This window comes from Amblyraja radiata, chromosome 32 (genome assembly GCF_010909765.2).
Source record: "Amblyraja radiata isolate CabotCenter1 chromosome 32, sAmbRad1.1.pri, whole genome shotgun sequence".
Lineage (NCBI taxonomy): Eukaryota > Metazoa > Chordata > Chondrichthyes > Rajiformes > Rajidae > Amblyraja > Amblyraja radiata.
In genome coordinates, this window is record NC_045987.1 from 10,067,198 (window position 1) to 10,090,261 (window position 23,064).

Below are 23,064 nucleotides of genomic sequence, written 5' to 3' on the forward strand. Positions count from 1 at the left end.
TACCAACGCGAGCCTGGCCGACTTCGGGGCTGTGGTTGCGGTGCGACACAACTTCCGACCCGACTTTGGAGCCTCAGAGGCTCGGCCGCGGGCCAGTGGGCCAGTGGACGACATCATCGGGAGCTCGAGTTCTGTTTTTCGGAGCTCCCGCAACTACAGCTGCGTCCGCTGGACTGGAGGACGGCAGCTTCGGCAGCTTCGACCGCCCCGGCTGCGGAGTTTGAACCGGCCCGTTTGTGGAGCTCGGATTCAGCCTGCGGGACTTACCTACCATCACCCGGCGGGGTCACAACATCGGAGGCTTGGATTGCCTCAGCGCAGAGGGAGAGCAAGGAGGGAAGAGACAATGACTTTGGGACTTTAAACTGTGTTGAGTGTTTGTTATTTATTCTATGTTATGACTGCAGGCTAAACCATATTGTTTTGTTTTGTTTTTGTCTTTTGTTTTTACCTTGTTTGGGATGTGTTTACCTTGTTTGGGACTAAAGATGGAAATTAGCTACTGGCTACAATCTTGCGTATTACATGTAAATGTTTATTAATATGCACTGTCTCTAATAAAATCAATTTCAATTTCAATTTCAACCAAAAAGAGCTGGAAAATAGAAAGCATGCAAATTACAGAATGAAATATTTGGAAGAATGTTGACTTTAATCTGATTCTCAACAATAATGAGTCATGAAAGTTTAAAATAGTTCTTCCTAAATCACATATTAGGAGTATCCATTTAATCATACAACAGACCAGGATATTTTTCTCTCCTAGTGCAGATGCAGCCATTTTAGTTTTTAGATTTTTATTGATCGTGTTACAATCTTTGTGCAATATTTAATTATTGACTTTTCTGTATAGACTCAAACACAGAAATGTACAATACAATGGTGGAATCAATATCAAATCAGCTATTGGTACGAGAAAGAGTAAGCAAAAGAAAGGCAGGATTAAGAAAGGAGAGAGAAACTTTGAATTACATTTTTCTCCAATAAAAAAACCCAGAAGAAATAAGCCTTCACATTTGTCCAATAAAATATCACAGACAGAGAGAGTGAGTTACAGCAAATCAGTCGGAAGAAGGGTCCTGACCCGAAACATCACCTGTCCATGTTTTCTGGGGCTGCTGCCTGACCCACTGAGTTACTCCAGCACTTTGTCTTTTTTTTTTTTAAACAGTAAACACCAGTGATTACACCATTAATGGTGTATAATGGACAATCCCTAGCTTTCTGTGGTGAGTTTAGCCCATATTTAATGGGGAAATACAGGAACGAAATGCCACTCATTACTTTCCAATATAAGTTTATTATTATTGCGAACTTAATAAGTAGAATAGTCCATCTCACATAATAACTTTCATATTTTTGTTTAGTCTTGCATCTGATCTCAACTGTAGTTGCTATAACATTTGCACATAAATAATGACAAGCACTATTTGTCATTGAGAGAACTTTGAGTGAAATATTCATATTGGAGATGGGAACATGCATAATGAATTTTCAGCAGAACAAATATTTCAGTTCAAATAAATGCAATTTTCTTTGCACATTTACTTAGGCCTCACACAAGGAATAAATACCGTTGACCTAAATGATTACATTAAAGAGCATTTAAAAGTCTGACCAACACAATAAGAAACAATTGTATTCATGTTGTAGTTTCTACATTAACCACTTGCAATCCTGATGGTTAAAAAAAAAACCAATAGAATGGGTTATCAAATAATGTGATACAGATTTTTTTAAATTTTTTTTTTTTTGCAAGGTTAAAAATCCTTTGGTAGGAATTTCAGTATTTTCATTCATTTAAATATTTTATTATTTTTTTGTTAAAGCTGAATACAAAATATTTGTTAGAGCTTTTAAAAAAAATTGATCCAACGTTCATCTAAAAGCAGCTGGATCTAATCAAGTCTAATTCCTGCCAAAAATTCCTAGAAGTGCAAATGCATCTAATGATAAATTGTCCAACATTCCCTGCATTTACAGCACATTCATTCATACATACACGATCCCCTACGCATCAAATGCATATGGAAATGGTTTTAAAAATCATCTTTCCAATAAATAAGACAGCTGTAGTATAAGAAAACTGACAGAGAGCTGGTCATTTGTGATATGAACCCAAACCGTACAGTTACGTTTGTGCCACATACATACTTTTAATTTGTTTACCAAAGTTTGTAAGCAGATTCTAACTTGTTTGCTCATCTCCAATTAGAATTTACTTCTAGACACCTATTTAAGTGCAATTTAAGTTATTCATTACAGTCCAGAACAAAAATCAAATATATTTACTATAATTTCACCTGAAGTCCTTTTGCAGGATACTTTATATATAAATGGAACCAAGTTGAGATTTTCATTGCAGTTCTGCTTGCCACAGTGTAGGAAGGACGTGATAGCACTAGAGAGGGTGCAGAAAAGATTCACCAGTATATTTCCTGGGATGTAACATTTCAGTTATGAGTGGAGACTGGATAGACGGGGTTTGTTTACCTTATTAAATCTTTCCCGTCTCCCCTTAACACTATGTCCTCAGCTCTTGATTCCTCTACTGGGTAAAATACTCTGTGCATTAATCCTACTTATTCCCCTCATGATTTTATATTCTATAAGATCACCTCAGCCTCCTGTGCTCCAAGGGATAGTCCTAGGTTGCTCAATCTCACCCTATTGCTCAGACTCTCGAGTTCTGGCAACATCCACATAAATCTTCTCTGTACTCTTTTCAGTTTAATGACATCCTTCCTATAGCAGGTGACCAAAAGTGAACATAATACTCCAAATGCTACTTCACCCAAATGTTGTACATCTGTAACAAGACGTCTAACTTCTATACTCAATACTGACTGATGAAGAGCAATGTATTGAAATCCTTCTTGACCATCCTGTCTACCAGTGACCACTTTCAGGGAACCATGTGCCTGTACTCCTGGAGCCCTCGGCTCCACAGCACTCCTCAGAGTTCTGCCAATCACTGTGAAGGTCCTGCCCTGGTTTGACTTTCCAAAATGCAATACCTCGCACTTATCTGCATTCTCCATAAGCCATTCCACAGCCCACTTGCCCAAATGATTAAGGAGTGTTGTAATTTTTGATAACTGTCTTCACTATCTACAATATCACCCAATTTAGTGTCATCTGCAAACTTACTAATCATGCCTTGTACATTCTCATCCAAATGGCTGATATAAACCACAAACAGCAATGGGCCCAGCAATGATCACTAGACTAGGCATACCACGTTACAGGTCTCCAGTCTGAAAAGCATCTTTCCACCATTACCCTCTGCTTCCTTCCTTGGAGCCAATTCTCTATTGAGTCGGCTATCTCTCCCTGGATCCTAACCTTCCAGAGCAGCCCATCGTGTGGAAACTTATTGAATATCTTACTAAAATACATATAGACAACATTTATGGCTTTACTTTGTCAATCTTTTACATTTACTTCTTCAAAAACCTCAATCATATTGGTAAGATACAATCTCTCATGTACAAAACCATGGAAACAATCCAAATGTACATATACCTTATGCCTCAGAATCCTCTACAGTAACTTGCCAACCATAGATGTTCGGCTCACTGGTCTATAGTTCCCAGGCTTTTCCATGTTGCTCTTCTTAAATAGAAGAACAACATTAGCCACCTTCCGGTCTTCCATCACCTCAGCAGTGTCTACTGATGATTCATATATCTTAGTCAGGGCTCCTGCAGTTTCATCTCTAGCTTCACACACATCTGATCAAGCCTGCGAGATATATCTACCTTCATATGCCTTTGGATGTCCAGCACCTCCTCAACCATAATATGGACTCAAGATATCTCTACTAACTATTCCAAGTTCCCCAGTTTTCATGTTTTTTCCCCATGGTAAAACCGGAAGAGAAATACACATTGAGGACTTTGCACATCTCCAGACGCTCCACACATGGATACACTTGATCCCAGTGGCCTATACCTGTCCCATGTCTCCATCTTTTTCCTTACCAGAACCTCAATGACTCTTGTCATCCAAGCTTCCTTACTCTCACCTGCCTTGACCTTCACTCTAACAGGAACATGCATGCCCTGAACTCTCATAATCACACACTTTTCAGACGTCCCTTTGTTCGTAAACTACTCCAATCAACTTTAGCAAGTTCCTTTTTAATATCATAATACCTATTGCCTGAACGCAAGGACCTATCTATAGGGAAATGTTGGGAAATCTAAGACTTTATTCCTTGGTGCACAGAAGGCAAGGCAAGGGTGATCTTACAGAGGACCATAAAATCCTGAAGGGAATAGAAAGGGTGAATGCAGAGCGGTTGTTCCTTGGGATAGGGAATTCAAGAACCAGAGGACATAGGGTTAAGGTAACATTTTGGAATGAGCTGCCAGAAGAGGTAGTTGATGCACATAATAGATTAGCAGAATCTATTTGTTTTGAACTATAGTTAAGCCAATAATTTATTTTTATCGGACAGATGCACAGATTTCCCCACTTCTGCCTTTCCTAAGTTATGTGGCTTTGAATGGGTGGAGTTTATTTGCATCACAATGCACAGGGCATCACAAGCTGTGGGACAGTTTAGATGAAGAAACTATCCTTTCCTTCTGACATTTTTGTCAGTTTCTCTTTATAGGTCGGCTTCCTTATTAAAGAGCGCAAAGTTAAACCACATACCTTTTTTATGGGGTGACTGAAAAGCTGACACCATGTCCACAGAGCAATTTCTCAGAAGATTTACTTACCAAAATTACCTTTAAAATTTACAGAAACTAAAGGACAATGGCTGACAACACTGTTCCTAGTTATATTCGATCATTCATAAGTAAAAACGCTGAAATGCTTTCATTTGTTTTAAATGTATATCTTTAAATTAATCTTTGAAAATGTCAGGCTGGTTTTCTCTTCCACGATTTTATCTATCCTTGGCCTCTGCTGGCAAACTATGAAGATATTCTTCAGCATGGCTGTTTGCAACCGGTGCCCAAACTAGGTATGTTGAAATTGATACCCAAGCAGCAAAAGACCATCAGAATAGCAATGCAGCTAAGTGATTCCTTTTGGATGTTAAATCTTTAATAGGAGATGTCTCCACCTTGCGAAAAATGACATAATGTCTTTGGGTTGTAGAAGAAATAAAGAGTGATGATTTCGTACATGCAAAAAAATTATTTTGTCACAAATATGCACAGGGATCACTGGGGTTTATATGGTTTAATGTAGGATATAATCAGTTTGAATTATAGATGCAGACATGGAGAGAAAAACAATTAATACAGGGAATTGAAATGGTTAATATTGCATTTTACGGAATTTCATTCTTATACATTGTATTCAAAAATACAGATGGCATCACTAAGTGTAAAGGGAAGTGAACACTCACTGGTTCTCCGGGATGGCCAGGTGATCCAGGGTAACCCCTCAGTCCCTAAATGAAAGAAAACAATATAACTTAGTTTGTAAAAGAAAGTTCACCAAAGTATATGCATAAACACACAAGTTCATAAGCCGGAGGAGCAGAATCAGGCCATTCAGCCCATCGTGTCTACTCTGCCATTCAATCATCTTTCCCTCTCAACCCCATTCTCCTGCCCTCTCATCATAACCTTTGACACCTTTACTAATCAGGAACTTGTCAATCCCCGCTTTAAAACTAACCAGTGACTTGGCCTCCAGCCTTCTGTGACAATGAATTCCACATATTCATAGCCCTCTGATGAAATAAATTCCTCCTTATCTCCTTTCTAAAGATATGTACTTTTATTCTGAGGCTGGGCCCTCTGCGTCTGGACTCTTTCACTAGAGCACACATCCTCTCCACATCCACTCTATCCAGGCCTTTCAGTAAGATTCTATGATCCCCCCCCCCCCCACCCTTCTAACCTCCAGCAAGTACAGGTCAAGAGCCAAAAGCTGATCATACGTTTACCCATCTCCGGGATCATTCTCGTAAACCTCCTCTGGACTCTCTCCATTACCAGCTCATCCCTCCTCAGATAGGGGGCCCAAGGCTGTTCATAATACTTTAAATGCAGTCATTACACTGCCTTATAAAGCCTCAGTTCCCCACTGTGGACTCTACAAAGGCAGCCCACCTGGACTCTACAAAGCCATTTATTAAAGGCCATTTTTATACATTTTGGTTTCACCATGTAGAAATTACAGCTATGTTTATACATAGTCCCCCCATTTCAGGGCACCATAATGTTTGGGACACATGGCTTCACAGGTGTTTGTAATTGCTCAGGTGTGTTTAATTGCCTCCTTACTGCAGGTATAAAGGGCCTGTCCCACTTGGGCGACCTAATCCGCGAATTCTGGCGAGTTTGCCCTCGATTCATACTCGCAGCATGGTCGACACGAGGTCGTAGGAGGTCTTTGTAACTCTCCTTCATGATCGAGAGTGGTCTCCGCGTACTCAAGGCCTCAGCTAGGTTGCGGCGGTTTTTTTCCATATGTTAAAAAATGCCCACGAGTAAAAAAAGTCACTATGGAAAAAATCGATACATTTTTACTCATAGGTTTAGTCGTAGTAGGTTGTAGTACGTCGGCATGTTAGTCGTAGATAATTGAGGGTAGTTGAAGGTAGTCGAAGGTAGCCATAGATATTCTTCATCATAGTCGAATGGAGGTCGAAGGGAGGTCGAAGGAGATCGAAGGAGGTCGTCTTCACTCTCCACTATTTGGTGCCCAATTTTCCCGAAGTTAGTCGTAGCTAGTCGTAGCTAGTCGAACCTGGTCTTCAACATAGTCGAAGGAGGTCGAAGAAGGTCTTCTACATAGTCGAAGGAGGTCTTCAACATGTAATTTTTTCGAACTCTTCTAAACTCGTCAATTAGGTTGCCCAAGTGGGACAACCCCTTAAGAGAACTCTCAGCACCCAGTCTATCCTCCAGTCTTCCCATCACCTTTGGAAACTTTTATTTCTGTATATCAACATGAGGATCAAAGTTGTGCCAATAAAATCAAAGAAACGAAACCATTATGAGACTGAGAAAAAAGAATCAAACTGTTAGAGACATCAGTCAAACCTTAGGCTTACCAAAATCAACTGTTTGGAACATCATTAAGAAGAAAGAGAGCATTGGTGAGCTTACTAATCGCATAGGGACTGACAGGCCAAGGAAGACCTCCACAGCTGATGACAGAAGAATTCTCTCTATAATAAAGAAAAATCTTCAAACACCTGTCCGACATCAGAAACACTCTTCAGGAGTCAGGTGTGGATTTGTCAATGACCACTGTCCGCAGAAGACTTCATGAACAGAAATACAGAGGCTACACGGCAAGATGCAAACCACTGGTTAGCCACAAAAATAGGATGGCCAGGTTACAGTTTGCCAAGAAGTACTTAAAAGAGCAACCACAGTTCTGGAAAAAGGTCTTGTGGACAGATGAGATGAAGATTCACTTATATCAGAGTGATGGCAAGAGCAAAGTATGGAGGAGAGAAGGAATTGCCCAAGAAGGAACTGGGGGTATTATGGACTGGGCATGTATGGCTGCTGAAGGTACTGGCTCACTTATCTTCATTGATGATACAACTGCTGATGGTAGTAGCATATTGAATTCTGAAGTGTATAGACACATCCTATCTGCTCAAGTTCAAACAAATGCCTCAAAACTCATTGGCAGCAAGACAATGATTCCAAACATACTGCTAAAGCAACAAAGGAGTTCTTCAAAACGAAAAAATTACCTCAATTCTTGAGTGGCCAAGTCAATCACCCAATCTGACCCCATTTGAGCATGCCTTTTATATGCTGAAGAGAAAACTGAAGGGGACTACCCCCAAAACAAGCACGAGCTAAAGATGGCTGCAATACAGGCCTGGCAGAGCATCACCAGAGAAGACATCCAGCAACTGGTGCTGTCCATGAACCACAGAATTCAATAACAATAACAATACAAATTTATTGTCATTTGAGCCCCAGTGAGACTCAAACGAAATTTTGTTTCCACAGCCATACAAACAAAAACAATGTCCTACAGACATACACACAATTAAGTTCACACAAACATCCATCACAGTGAACCCACTGTGATGGAAGGCAAAGTCTTTTCTCTCCCCTGCTCGCCATGTCTCTCCCGATGTCCAAGCCCCAGGCGGGTGATGATAAGTCCCAGGGCCATTTTAGGCCGCGCGGGGCGATTTACGGCCCCGCTCCCGGTCTGAAAGTACAAGGTCGGAGCCCCAGCGTGCGATGGTGAGTCCCACGGCCATGAAGCCGTGCCGGGCGATGTATGACCCCGCTCCGGGTCGTTCCAACCCCGCGACACGGGCTGGAGAAGTCGCGTTGCGGGAGCTCCGGGAAGCGGTCACTCTCTCCCCCCGGACCCGTGAGCTCCCGATGTCCCAGTCCACCGGACCTGCGGCTGTGTTGCTGGAGCCTCCGAGCCCCAGGAATCGAGTCGCAGCAGCGAGTCACCACCGCTCCCCACGCGCCGAGGCCGGCCAGCCCCACGATGGTGAGTAGTCCGCAGATCCGCAGTCTCCCGAGCCCCCGGGTCGTTCAGGCTGGAGGCCGCTCCACGGTGCTAGGCCCCAACGACAACGGAGACCCGACAGGGAAAAGGTCGGGTCTCCCGAACAGGGAAAAGGTCGGGTCTCCCGAACAGGGAAGAGATTTAAAACGGTTTCCCCCTCCCCCCCCCCCCGCCCCCCACATATACACATTTAAAACCAAGCTTAAAAAAACACAAACACTACATTTAACTAGACAAAAATTAAAAAAAGACAGACAGGCTGTAGGGGCCGCTGCAACGAGTCGCTGCAACGAGTCGCGCCGCCACCATTCAAGTAGTCATTGCATGCAAAGGATATGCAACAAAATACTAAACATGACCACTTTCATTTACATGACATTGCTGTGTCCCAAACATTATGGTGCCCTGAAATGGGGGGACAATGTACAAACACTGCTGTAATTTCTACATGGTGAAACCAAAATATATAAAAATGGCCTTTATTAAAATCTGACAATGTGCACTTGAACCACATGTGATTTTTTTCTATTACAAATCTCAAATTGTGGAGTACAGAGGCAAATAAATAAATGATGGGTCTTTGTCCCAAACATTATGGAGGGCACTGTATGTGTGTTTTCCACATTTGAAGATCACAACAATCCAATCTTGTGTGGAATTGGCTAACAATGTTTTACAAAGTCATTTGGTGAAGAAATTAGTCACCCTGGGTTACAGATGCAGTCCTTGAATACAAAATGAATATAATGCTATTCAATTGGGTTAAATGTTTCTTGGAAATTGTTTTTATGGATACATATGTGCATCAGATGCACGACCACAAAACCTATGGAAATTACATATTTGATGAAGAGGGATTGAATTACGGCAATAAGAACAAACAGACTGAAGAGTGCCATGTGTTTTTATGTGTGGTGGGAAATGTGTTGTAGATGTTAAATGTTGGCTTCATAAACGATTGGTGGAGCAATAATGGCATTTACTTTAGAGCGTTGTGCCACGTTTTCTACGATTCATGGCTAAGATAAGGATAGTTCTGAAATCGATTTGATTTCCTCTAAAAGTGATAGGATGAATATGCTGCAAACCAATGGGTTTGTATGCTTGACACAAACTTGATCCTCTTTGCCCTTCATTTCTTTCAGATTGCAGTTTCTACCATTGTTTGATAAACCAACGTAGCATGCATTATCAAAAGTTAAATGAAGAGCATCTCAATAAGTCCGTGTTATGCACATATGCTGTCTTAATATATGCTGTCTTAATAATTCGAGTCTTGACCCAAAACGTTGCCTATTTCCTTCGCTCCACAGATGCTGCCTCACCCGCTGAGTTTCTCCAGCATTTTTGTCTACCTCTTAATATTATTTGATCATTTACAAGCTCCCTATAATTGTTGTAGTCCTTAAACTAATTAATATGCAGAAATTTCTCTCAAACTGTTTTTAGCAAAATGTATGATGTTAGATCATGTTAAATTGTCTAATATATAATAGGTTTCACTATTTAAAAGCAAACTCTTTGAAAATTTGGGCAGACATATTACTGAATAATTCTTGGGTTTTTTGAAAAGGAAACTGGACAAATAGGATTATTCTACTTGAAGGTACATAGCTTCCTTCTCTGCCAGAACAGTTCCATGATTCTATGATGAAATAAAGTGAAATAGTTAATTAGCTCTGTAACTAAGAATTCAGTTGGTCAATGAAATATCAAAATTAGATAACTGTAAAATCCCAGCAGACTACAAAGAAGTAATTTATTAACTAGTCAGATGTTTTCAAGTGACATTCAATATCCGCCAGCACTCCATTAAGAGGATCCAATTAGCCCCTTTGCCAGCAATTATCAATGGAATTCATTCATGGGCAAACAGGAATTTGTGATGTTCTATGGGGAAGCTCTCGCAGATTTATATAAATTATCTAGTGTGATCATTAGCAATTTCATATTACTGAATGATAATTGCAATAAATTTTGCATTCGATAATCTTAGGAAATGCTCCAGAAAAAAATCTGTTTCAGATACTTCTCAAATTCTATTGCTCAGATCAATGCTTGTAGCCAGTAATTAATTCACTGATTTCCATTGAATTGTCTGTTAAAATAAGATCTCAGGAAATAATAAACAGATGTATCCACTGTCATAACATTAGGACCAGAAACAGCATGTGCATGTCTAGTATTTCACTATAGTAGAGATAGCAATCCCAAAGCTTTTACTTTATGTATAAGCCCGAACTTATATACAAATATAAGCTCTGCAAAATGTTTTAAAAACACTTCTATTAAATACCACTGGGTTAATTTGCTTTGGTATATGTACTTTGAGTGAAGTTAACATTATTTATTTTGCAATGCAGTCAAATGACATCACATTTAGAAGGAGTAAAATGAGTGGATGAGATTTCCATGGAGACCATCCTGAATTTGAGAAGAAAGGAAGAAATGTCCCCTTTAGAGAAAATGTCTCTATTAGTTTTTCAGGGAATAGGAACAAAGATGTCAAAGAGCCAAAATGAGAAATATTCAAAAGTAAACAAATAAAAGTCATTTGTTAAAAATAAGGTATCTTTGAAATTGAATAAGGTATATCTGAAGATTTCAATCCTAGCGATGAGACTCGACTGGCAAGACCGACGTCGGGCAGAGCTATAGTGGTGGGTGACTCCATTGTCCGAGGTGCAGACTGGAGATTCTGTGGCGGAAGGCGAGACTCGAGGATGGTCTGTTGCCTCCCTGGTGCCAGGATTCAAGATACCACGAACCAAATTCAGAACATCTTCGAGAGGGACGGTGAACAGCCGGCAGTAGTTGTGCACGTGGGCACAAACGACACCGGGAAGAAGAGGAAGGAGGTTCTGCAAAGTGAGTTTAGAGAGTTAGGAAGAAGACTGAAAAGCAGGTCTTCTAGGGTGGTTATCTCTGGATTGCTTCCAGTACCTCAGTGAAAACCACAGGGAGAACCGTTAGTCAGGATCGAACCCGGGTCTCTGCTGCTGTAAGGCAGCAACTCTGCCGCTGCACCACTGTGCCACCCATACGCCATAAAATGACAGTGTAACTATTCAGGATGTGTGCTGCTTAAGAACCGTCACTGGCAAAACTACTGTTTGTTGCCCTTTCTTGTTTTACCTGGGAAGCCAGTGGTGAACCACTCTTCCTCAACCTCTTGGGTCCATGTGATGAAGGTACTCCCATTCTACTGTTGGGTGCTGCAGGTTTTAGACCAAGCTTTAACACAGTTGTCTATATTTCCTGGAAATTGTAGTACTCTGTGAAAAAAGGGTAGCCTGGCCCTTGTATGGTGCCACAAGGACCATTTCCCCTCCCCCCACCGTTGAAAGGGTGCTGCACTTTATTGCAAAAGGAAAGTTACTGATTAAAGCAGAACTTTAAAGAACTTTTAAAGGTGGTAGTTTATTACAATGCACCAACTCTTCTTGTCCTTCTAGGTAGTAGAAGCAGCTAGTTTGAAAGGTGCTTTCAATTAAGTTCTAACTAGTTGCTGCTGTAAAATGTAAAGATGTTAATCTTGTGGCTACATGGAGATAATGAGATGAGATAAGAGCCAAGAAAAAAAAAATCTAAATCTGATAGAATATAGAAATGATCAATTTGTTTTCATTTTTTATAAATGAATTAGACAAAGGGAAGAGATAATGATAAAAAGGTTTCCTAACAAAATCAAATTAGGGGACACAACAAATGGTGAGGAAACAATGAGGAAGAGCATTAAAACAACAGGAAAACAGATTTGGAGAATGAACAGAAAGATGACAAGTTCAACTCTTTGCAGAGTAATATATTCTGAGGGAATAGATCCTTTATTTTACAGAACACCCAACCAAAAACAAATATTCTAAAATTCTGTTAGCTACCTGATCTTTTGTGGCAGATTCTCGCACGTAAGATGGTGCCTTTTCTGATCAGCAAATTTAATGGTTCTATTAAGTTATAAGGGACTACAGAGCAGAACCTGTTACATGATTTTTTTCCAATGATTCAAAATTTCCAGAAAATCCTCTTGCTGAGTGCTGTAAATATACACCATGGTCTATTTGCTGGTCCTAAATTAAGATTGAAGACTTCAAACATTGTCAACCTATACCCCCTTCTCAAATCAAGTTGATATCATTGATCTTGAACTTCAATGAGATGCTAAGGATGTAAACGAGTGGTTCACATTTATATTCAAATTGGTTTCAGCATTGTCAAATGAATGCCATTATTGTCTTTATCCAGATCAACTTGGAAGTTCAACAGAGACTATCTTTACATTAAGTGTTCAAAGATTTGATATTGCAGACCCTGAATCACTACCAGTAGGTTGGCATCAATTTTACAAGTGAAAGCTAATACATTCATTGTGAAACAGTTGTACTATTTCTTTGTGAATTGCCAAAGATTTTTTCAAAGAAATGAACGAGCCTGACTACAAGCTGGAAATGTCTTCCGTAAAAAAAATGTACAGATTGGCTGAGTCAACTGCAGGAAGTTTCTTCTGGCAGTTCTAGTAACATAACTCAAAAAGAAGCCAAGGTGATATTCATCACAATCACACCAGTGCAGAGCCGTACAATCTTCAGCAAAGCGCAGATGATACATACTCAGTTCGCAATGCTACCAATTCAGACACAATCACCCAAACAATCACATATCTTAAATGCAATATTCTAACTTTCCATTAACCCTGCTCTCCTTGATTGTTAATTAGTGCTTCACTTATTCCTTAAATTCATTTTAAATTTCTCAATAAAAAATAAACAAAACCAGGTAAATAAGTAATAAATTGCCTACCTTTCGGCCTTTTGGCCCTTGCAGTCCCAGGGCACCAGGACGGCCCCGGTCACCCTGTAAAACAACAAAACCAACATTTTATGTTAAAAATAAATTTAAATCTGTTACTGTTAATTGTACAAAAATACTCAACCAAATTTCATGAGGTTAGCTTACAGCTTTAGTATTCTCTTATAAATGATATAAATATCAATATCAGCATGCATCTGAAAATCTTAAAACCACCAAAGAATTCGTGGTAATATGTTTACATTATAGTATCTAATTTTCTATCTCTCCACAAAGGGTGTTCCAGATATGAACACACTCTGCTGTAACACCAAAGGTCCATTTTACAATCAGTGATTCCCACGATGGAAGTGATTTTTCTAATTTTTTCAACAAAATATTTTGCTTACAACTTGTGGTTTTCTATTTTCTGTACTTGAAATTTGTGTCTTTTTTTACTAAATACTGCATTGTCTTAAGTTTGCTACTACTAATTTGCTTGACAAAAATAATTTCATTATACCATTGCTGGCACATATAATAATTTAACACTCTTTACTGTTGACCCACCTAACGATGCAGTTTGGTTGTTGTTGTGACTCATTACAAACTTAAGCTGCAATGTATCAATGTTCAATTGTGGTATACATGTTCAAAGCTTAGGACTTGTTTGACTTCACACTTAGTTTGGTTTGAGAATACATACCGATATCAACATCAGCATCAACACTTTTTATTGCAGTAATTTAAAAATAAATTTCCCTCTTTGAGTACCTTACATTATGTTTCTCTGCATATAACTGTAAACTATTGCTCGGAGGAATATTCTTCATTCTAACCTTGTGTCCATTGAGTGCTTTTCCTGGAGAGATGCCAGGTTCACCTTTATGGCCCTGTAAGATAAGGAAATGAAGTTAGATCTCCTAAACTTAATATTCAAAAATGACACTTCCAGATATTCCCTATAATTCATTTGTTTCACTAAATTGATGTTGAATAAGTCCAGGGCTTCAATTTATGTAGGTAGGTGAAAGTACTTGCATTGTCTACACTAACATGACTAATTCAAGTTTATATTCAGCAATTGTTTGGAAGGTTCGTACAATGGGTAGTATAAACAAATTTAAAATTATCTCTATAAATGTAACTCCACTTTTTAAGAAAGGAGGGAGAGAAAACGTGGAATTATAAACCAGTTAGCCTTACATCGGTAGTGGGGAAGATGCTCGAGTCGATTATTAAAGATGTTATAGCTGCGCATTTGGAAAGCAGTGACAGGATTGGCCAGCATGGATTTATGAAGAGGAAATCATGCTTGACTTATCTGGAATTTTTTGAGTATGTAACATGTAAAATGGATAAGGGAGAGCCAGTGGATATGGTGTATCTGGACTTTCAAAAAGCCTTTGACAAGGTCCCACACAAGAGATTTGTGTGCAAAATTAGAGCACATGGTATTGGGGGGTAGGGTATTGACATAGAGAGAGAACTGGTTGGCAGACAGCAAGCAAAGATTACGAATTAACTGATCCTTTTCAGAATGTCAGGCAGTGATTAATGGGGTGCCGCAAGGCTCGGTGCTGGGACCCCAGTTATTTACAATAAATATTAGCTAATTAAATGTAACATCTCCAGGTTTACGGATAATACAAAGCTGGGTGGCAGTGTGGTCTACAAGGAGGATGCTATGAGGCTGCAGGGTGATTTAGATAGGTTGGGTGAGTGGGAAGATGCATGGCAGATGCAGTATAATGTGGATAAATGTGGGATTATCCACTTTGGCGGCAGAATAAGCGGGCAGATTATTATCTGAATGGTGCAAGAAGGAACTGCAAATGCTGTTTTAAACTGAAGAAAGACACAAAAAGCTGGAGCAACTCAGCGGGACAGGCATCATCTCTGGAGAGATGGAATGGATGACGTTTCGGGTCGAGACCCTTCTTCAGAATGTTGTCAGCTTAGGAAAAGGGGAAGTGCAACGAGACCTGGGTGTCCTTGTACATCAGTCACAGAAAGTAAGAATGCAGGTACAGCAGGCAGTGAAGAAAGCAAATGGCATGTTGGTCTTAATAGCGAGAGGATTTGAGTATAGGAGCAAGGAGGTCCTACTGCAGTTTTACAGGGGCCTAGTGAGACCACACTTGGAGTATTGTGTGCAATATTGTTTCCATAATTGGAGGAAGGACATTCTTGCTATTGAGGGAGTGCAGCGTAGGTTCATCAGGTTAATTCCCAGGATGGTGGGACTGACAAATGGTGAAAAAATGGGTCGACTGGGCTTGTATTCACTGGAATTTAGAAGGATGAGAGGGTATCTTATAGAAACATATAAAATTCTTAAAGGATTGGACAGGCTAGATGCAGGAAAAATGGAGGAGTGCAGGTACATAGTTTGTTGAAATTGCCACCAAAGGTAGGTAGGGTATTCAAAAAGGCCTTTAGCACATTGGCATTCATTAGTCAGCGTATTGAGTATATTGGTTGGGAGTTCATGTTGCAGTTATATAAGACGTTGATGAGGCCGCATTTAGAGTTACCTTTCTGTCCTGGGCCTACTCCACGGCCAGAGTGAGCACCACCGGAAATTGGAGGAGCAGCACCTCATATTCCGCTTGGGCAATTTGCACCCTAGCGGCATGAACATTGACTTCTCCAATTTCTGGTAGACCTTGCTGTCTCCTCCCCTTCTCAATCGACAATAGACAATAGACTTCCCAGCTCTCCCTCACCCTCTGGCTCCTCCTCTTCCTTTCTCCTTTCTTCTCCCCGTCCCCCCCACCCTACATCAGTCTGAAGAAGGGTTTTGGCCTGAAACGTTGCGTATTTCCTTCGCTCCATAGATGCTGCCGCACCCGCTGAGTTTCTCCAGTACTTTTGTCTACCGCATTTAGAGTGTTGTGTTCAGTTCTGGGCACCTTGTTATGGGAAGGTGTAGAGAAGATTTACAAAGATGTTGCTAGGACTCAAGAACCTGAGCTATAGGGAGAAGTTGAGCAGGCTAGAAAACTATTCCCTGGAATGCAGGAGGATGAGTGGTAATCTTATAGAGGTGTACAAAATCATGAGATGAATAGACCGGGTATACGTACAGAGTGTCTTGCCCAGAGTGGGGGAATCGAGAACCATAGGTTTAATGTGATAGGGCAAAGATTTAATAGGAACCTGAGAAGCAATTTTTCACGCAAAGGGTGGTGGGTGAATGGAACTAGCTGCTGGAGGAGGTAGTTGAGGCAGGTACTATCATGATGTTTAAGAAACATTTAGACAAGTATGTGAATAGGACAGGTATAGAGGGATATGGACCAAACACAGGCAGGTGGGACTAGTATAGATGGAACATGTTGGTTGGTGTGGGCAAGTTGGGCCGAAGGGCCAGTTTCCATACTGTATGACTCAATAACGCAGTGACATTTGTATTTTCTATCTCTTTTGAACTGAGCATCTTAATTCCTATTTGAAAGTGAAAAATATTACCATCCTGAAAAACTCAAAATTTTTAAGAAACTAAAGGGCCTGTCGCACTTGCGTGTCCTTGGCACGCAAATTACGCGACCTTGTGACCGCATTGAGCCGAGACGGTCAAGCAAAGGTCGGGCGCGATTACATGTGTACGCACAGACGTCTGGAGCGCGTGACGTCATTTGAAGATGGACACAATGCTGGAGTAGCTCAGCGGGACCGGCAGCATCTCTGGAGAGAAGGAATGGGTGATGTTTCGTGTCGAGACTCTTCTTCAGTCTGAAAAGACGGGTCTTGACCCAAAACGTCACACATTGCTTCTCTCCAGAGATGCTGCCGGTCCAGCTGAGTTACTCCTGCATTTTGTGTCTATCTTCAATTTTCTTGGCCCCGCTCTGGGAGTAGAAGTGGGGGCGGATCCGGACCGCAACGGCCGTGAGCCGCAGGCCAAGCTCGGCGATCGTTTGCCTGCTTCTGCTGCTGTTGAAGGTTAGACGTTGCGTCGCACCAGGGTCTTGGGCCTGTCCCACTTTGGCCGTCAGTTCCGCGACAGGCCGTTGGCGCGTGAAGATTTCATTCACTGCAAGAATTTCGGAGCCCCGTGTGATGTCGGGACCGGCCCCGCACAACTCAATACCCCTCCGCGCTTCTAAGTGGGACCGGCCCCGCGCGGCCATACGGTTCCCGTACGCCTCAAGCGACCACGTGGTCGTGTAATTTGTGAGCCAAGGACGCGTAAGTGGGACAGGCCCTTAAGGGAAACCTGGCTAAACCCACAGAACTGTCAGATTTATTGTAATTACTCTATATTTGCCATATGTAAGAATGAAATGAACAAAGTCATAGAGCTGTGCAGTACAGAAACAGGCCCTTTGGCCTAACTTGTCCATGACAAACAAGTTATAGGCTGTGGGCCGAGGAGCTTTATCGTTCAGGTTCGTGACCCAACACACGGAACTACCTGAATTTTTAACATATTGTGTAAAAATATTATATAAATCATACCTGAAACTCGTCAAGACCAAAACCTACACATTTTTAAGAAATATGAGGAAAAACCTCAAATTTTCTGAGTAGTAATTGCCCAATCAATGCACGTTTGACAATGAGGTCGGACGCAAATTGACCAATTCCGCACTTTGTTTTATGGTCGCTAGGCAGCGAGGACCCTGGGATCATGGCTGCCTCCTCATTACATCAAAACAATAGCAAGGTTTCCAAGAAATAAAGGTAAAGCTAACCTTGCTGATCATTTTGTTTTTCAATTGATTTATCTTTATAAAGTTGCGATGTGAACTGTTAATTAAAAATGATAAATAACCAATGTAGAGCTAGGATTAGGATTAGTGTCAGTCAGTAGGTAGGTCAGTCAGTCGGTCAATCTGTCGGTCAGTCAATCTGTCGGTCGGGCTTGTCGGTAGGTCGATGGATGCTGTGGAGGATCGGTCGAGCTGTTGGGCCGTCGGTGGTGAGACTGGTCGGTCGGGCCGGGCCTCCAGCGGGTGTTGAGCGTTGGGCTGAGCTGCAGGTGAGTAGTGAGAGCGGTCGGTCGGGCCGGGCCTCTGGTGGGTGGTGACAGTGGTTGGTTGGGCTGGGCATCCAGTGGGTGGTGAGTGTTGGGCCGGGCCTCCAGTGGGTCCAGTGGACGGAGCCGGCGCTATGGTGGTGCTGAAGGAGGCCCGGGCGGCGTGCAAGGCAGTGCTGTTCTCTACCATCATCACCAGGGCATGCTGGCCGAGGTGGATGCGCTGTGGGGCCACACGTACGGAGCCCACATCCGGTCCCAAAGCGGCTCCAGCTCCAGCCGTGGGCAGCTCTGGAAGGGGGACGAGTTAGGGTTAGGCATTTTCCTGTCAGTGAAAGATGCCTTAGCCTTCCCGCAGCCTGGCACTGCCTCAGTCCAACTATGCCCGTGACCCTCACTCTGCACACTGGCAGTCAGTGGGGTTCGGTAAACGGGGGAACCCACAGGAACTGCCCTCACCCATTAATTAGGCTGGTTCAGGAGCCGGACCTCTCGAGCATGAAGGAGAGTTCCAGTGACCTCCTAGGACCACGTGTCGACTATGCTGCGAGTTTGAGTCGAGAGCAAACTCTTCTAAACTCGCAAATTAAGTCACCGCAGTGGGACAGGCCCTTAATGTTGACATGCCACAAAACAGTATTTTTATCGATAGACAATAGGTGCAGGAGTAGGCCATTCGGCCCCTCAAGCCAGCACTGCCATTCAATGTGATCATGGCTGATCAACCACAATCAGTACCCTGTTCCTACCTTCTCCCCGTATCCCCTGACTCTGCTACCTTCAAGAGCCCTATCTAAAGGGATATAAATATAGCAAGAAGTCGAGATGATGTTTACTAAAATTGGAACTCTTGAATAGTCTCTACTTTAATGTGTTATGTGGCAAAGTCCTGTCAAATAACAGCCTAAAATTATTTTTTCCACACAGAAACTTGGAAACACAACATGATAAACAGCCAAACATTTCACTCAGATGCAAACGCAACTGGAAGAAAATAACATAATTTTGTGCCTGCTGCTGGAAATGATCACTTCAAGTCCAATTCTCAAACCTCCTGAGTTACAGTCTTACAAGGTCAATAATACGGTCAATAAGATCATCACTCCTAAGGTACAAATATCACTTGTAGTTTTAGACATGGCAAATATTATGTGTGAAAAGGCCTAAAAATGACATTATTGTAATTTTCAAACGTTGTATTGAAGTCTGTATCAGTTAAATTTCCATTATGTTAGTGTACTGCCCCATTTGCAGTCTTTAATCTGGAAACACAAATAACTTTAGGTCAGTCTGAAGAAAGATCCCAACCCAAAACATCACCTGTTCATTCCCTCCACAGATGCTGCCAGACCCACTGAGTTCCTCTAGCACTTTGTGTAATGTTTTAGTCTGTGCTGGACAAATTCACAGATGTGGCAGGCTGGATATTGCGTTCAATTATAAAGGTGCAATAGAGAAGAACATCTTATTTTGACAGTCATGGCATTCCGTTCAGATTATTCAATGCTTGCCAAAACAATTGTTATGGAGGATTTCTAGTTTTATAGACAACTTCAAAGTCAACGAAAATCTGGTTGTAATGTGGATTAAAGTAATTAGTCCCTCATTAGACAGTGGCAGATGGGTAGCTAGAAGACCTGGATGGGATAAATAATTGCCTAAAATTTGTGATGAGAATTGCTCAGCTAACAGCACTTGCAGTTGGAATGAAGAAAAGCAGACATATGGATATTGATATGTTCAGTTAAATGAAGAAATCCAAGAATTGCTGCCAATTACTCCCTGCACCCACATACACTGTGATTTTGTTTTCTTTGGCAATCATGTAAAAGGAATTTACATTCAAACGGGGAGAAATGCATCGCTGACCATTAGTGTAAGTGTGAGTGAGTTTTGGAAACTAGTTATACTCATCACTGCATATTCAATATCCCCAATGCCAGTAGAGTGTGATAGCAGCCAAAAGCCAAATCTCATCTACACACTTGGCATTGGCAACCAAAAACATTTTTCCTATGAACTTTTTAATGAACCACTTTAACTGCAAAAAAAAAGAAAATATGTCTGATGTTAACTAAGGCTCCAAGGCCAAGCACAATCACAAGTACTACTGAACAACTCATTTGGTACTCAAAGGTTATCATGAGAAATGAATTCAAAATCCTGTATGTTTTAAAATAATAAAAAATAACTTTCATAAATTAAAAACAAAAGCCTATTAATTCATTTACTCTGAAATTAAATCTTAACAGTTTTGCATACAGCAGTAGCTCTGGGTTTAAAAAGTCAAGCCACCCCCCCCCCCCCACAAAACAACATGGACATGAGTTTACCTTACAGAGGACATTCAGCACACTTAAATAGGTTAAGTACCTTAAATTAGAACATACTTGAATGCTGCTTGTGCTTGGAGAATTGTTTATAACAACCTTAAACATTACCTAAATGGAAAAAATGTAATATTTATCTGCAATGGTAGTTTTGTGCTTTTCTTGTTTAAGAGGCTTGTTGTGGCTTTTAATATCCTAGCCCACCTTTGCAGCATCCTCTCTAAATATTCAGGTACTTAATCCATGTTGTTATGTTTGGTGGGGGAGAGGTTGTAGGGGAGAGTAGGATATGGATGTGGATAGAGTAACTGTTTGTGGGTGTCTGTACATTTATCCCTACAAGAAAACAGTATTTTGTTGTGGTGTGCAAGTCATCTTTATCTATATTGTAAGCTCAACAAACATGTTGCTCCACTGTTTGGATACTTCCACTCCTGGAAGAAGCCAGTCCAATCATTTTACCAAAACCAATATTTCTATAATCTTCAAGAAATTTATGGGAAAAAAAACTAAATTTAAACCACAGAATTGGTAATATAGTTGAAAAGGAACATCATCAGCATGTTTAAAGCAATTTAAATAGAGTGTAAATATTTCTAAAAACAAGATGTTTGAAAATACCATCATTATTATATTATTTGATATACATGTGATCAAAGCCCATTCATAATCAGGCTAACTATCCACATAGTTAAGTGATCTTGTATGTATCTATTTTATATAATTCCAGCTAAACATGGAAACAATTGCAGTTCTCTGCAGAAGGTATCATTCAGAGCCATTAGATTGATTGGTAATTTTCTACATCATTTATTCTGAAAATCTAACTCAATCTGAGCATTGCCAACAATTACCAGACATGAAAAAAAAGAGTAATAAGATTTTGACTGTAAAATATCAGGCTAGTAAAATATTGAGAAGCATCTCCTGAAATTTATATGATTGTTTATCAAGAAATATCGTATTTTGAACAAAAGTGCATTCACATCTCTGATTATTTCCAGAACAGGACTTTTGTCATCTGGCTAGTGACTGCTGTTTATGTTGACATCACATGCAGTATTGCCAAAGACAGTGCAGTATAAGACTGTTGGAACAATGGCAATTGATTCAGCCCCTCCTCGTTTGATCTTGCATTCAAGGGCTGCAGAATATCCCTCATATTAAATCAAGTACAACATTTCATTGAAGCAAGCACAACTTTCATATTGTGTCAAGTTGCTATGGTGGTAGCAAATAGTCATGCTGCTTCTGACAATCAAATCATTGTGTTTTGAGAAATTTACACTTCACATTTTAGGATATTAATCAGCACAATGCTGAAAGGGAAAAGTCAGGATAATAATTAAAATGTTTAACCTCATTGCAGTACTATCCAATTTATTGCAAAACAGTTTAAATAGAAAATGAATGCGTTTAGATCCTCATAAATAATCCGATATTGTGAGATGTTAATAAGTGGATTTTGTCTGCAATGACAACACTTAAGTATTAATGCCTGAGCCTTGTGATACAGACACTACTGACTGTATTACATAAACCTCAACAATGGGCTGCACCAGAAGCCAGAGAGAAGCAGCAGTCTATTCCTTGGGTGTCATAGCTTACATTGTCTCTAAGGACATAGTTGGCTTTAAAAACTGTTGGGAACAACCATTTTGGATGGGCTTCTGGAACCAGCAGTAAATCTTTATTTATCTTGTGATACTACAGCCAAATTTCAAGCTCTTTTTAACAACGCTATTACTTTATCCAGAGTTTTTGCTTTATAAATTCATCAATGCATTTCTTTTCATGGCACGACAATCGATCACTTCAAGGGTGATTGTGAATTTATTTTGATTGAGAATCCACCACAGCAAGATTTAGTAGAACCTAACATCCAAATGGCTGCTCATTGGACACCTTCCTTAGTGGGCTACATTGTGCATGAGAACATTAAGATGAGCCTGGTGCTTTTTTTTGGGTGAGGGTTATTGATGGGGAGAAATGGTCTGCATTTTGGGCCAGATTGGAGCCCAGATTCAGATCCCAAGGTCTGGGGAGCAGATATATTAATGGTAGTCTGATTTGGTGCCTTGACTATGGCCACGTAAACAGCCCATCAGGGAGAATATGATGAAGTTCAGAAATTGGAACCTTGAGGGTGTGAGGTAACTAGATATTAGAACATTGATAAGTAAAGCACAAAAACAGGCCCTTCGGCCAACAATATCTGTGCCAAACACGATGTCAATTTGAACTAATCCTTTCTCCTTTATCCCTCGTAACCATGTGTCTATCTAAAATATATCATATCGGCTTCCATCACCACCCATGACAGCACACTCCATGCATCTACCACTCTGTGTAAAGGACTTGCTCCACACATCTCCTTTAAAGTTTTCCCCACAAGCCTTAGAGCTATGCCCTCTGTAATTTGATAATTCCAACCCAAAAAAAAGTCTGACCATCTACCCTGTCTAAGCCTCTTATAATATTATATATTTC

The 23,064-nt window shown here is 40.8% G+C and overlaps 1 protein-coding gene across 2 annotated transcripts in view; it reads right to left on the bottom strand.

Moving 5' to 3' along the window:
- col27a1 (collagen type XXVII alpha 1 chain) overlaps window positions 1–23,064 on the bottom strand; it is a 323,681-nt gene that overhangs the window by 220,609 nt on the left and 80,008 nt on the right. For both annotated transcript variants that reach the window (XM_033048904.1, XM_033048906.1), the window contains exons 6-8: window positions 14,100–14,153; window positions 13,273–13,326; window positions 5,369–5,413 (exon numbers count right to left, since the gene is read on the bottom strand). In XM_033048904.1, coding sequence (XP_032904795.1) covers window positions 5,369–5,413; window positions 13,273–13,326; window positions 14,100–14,153 — 153 coding nt within the window. The remainder of the gene's footprint in view (window positions 1–5,368; window positions 5,414–13,272; window positions 13,327–14,099; window positions 14,154–23,064) is intronic.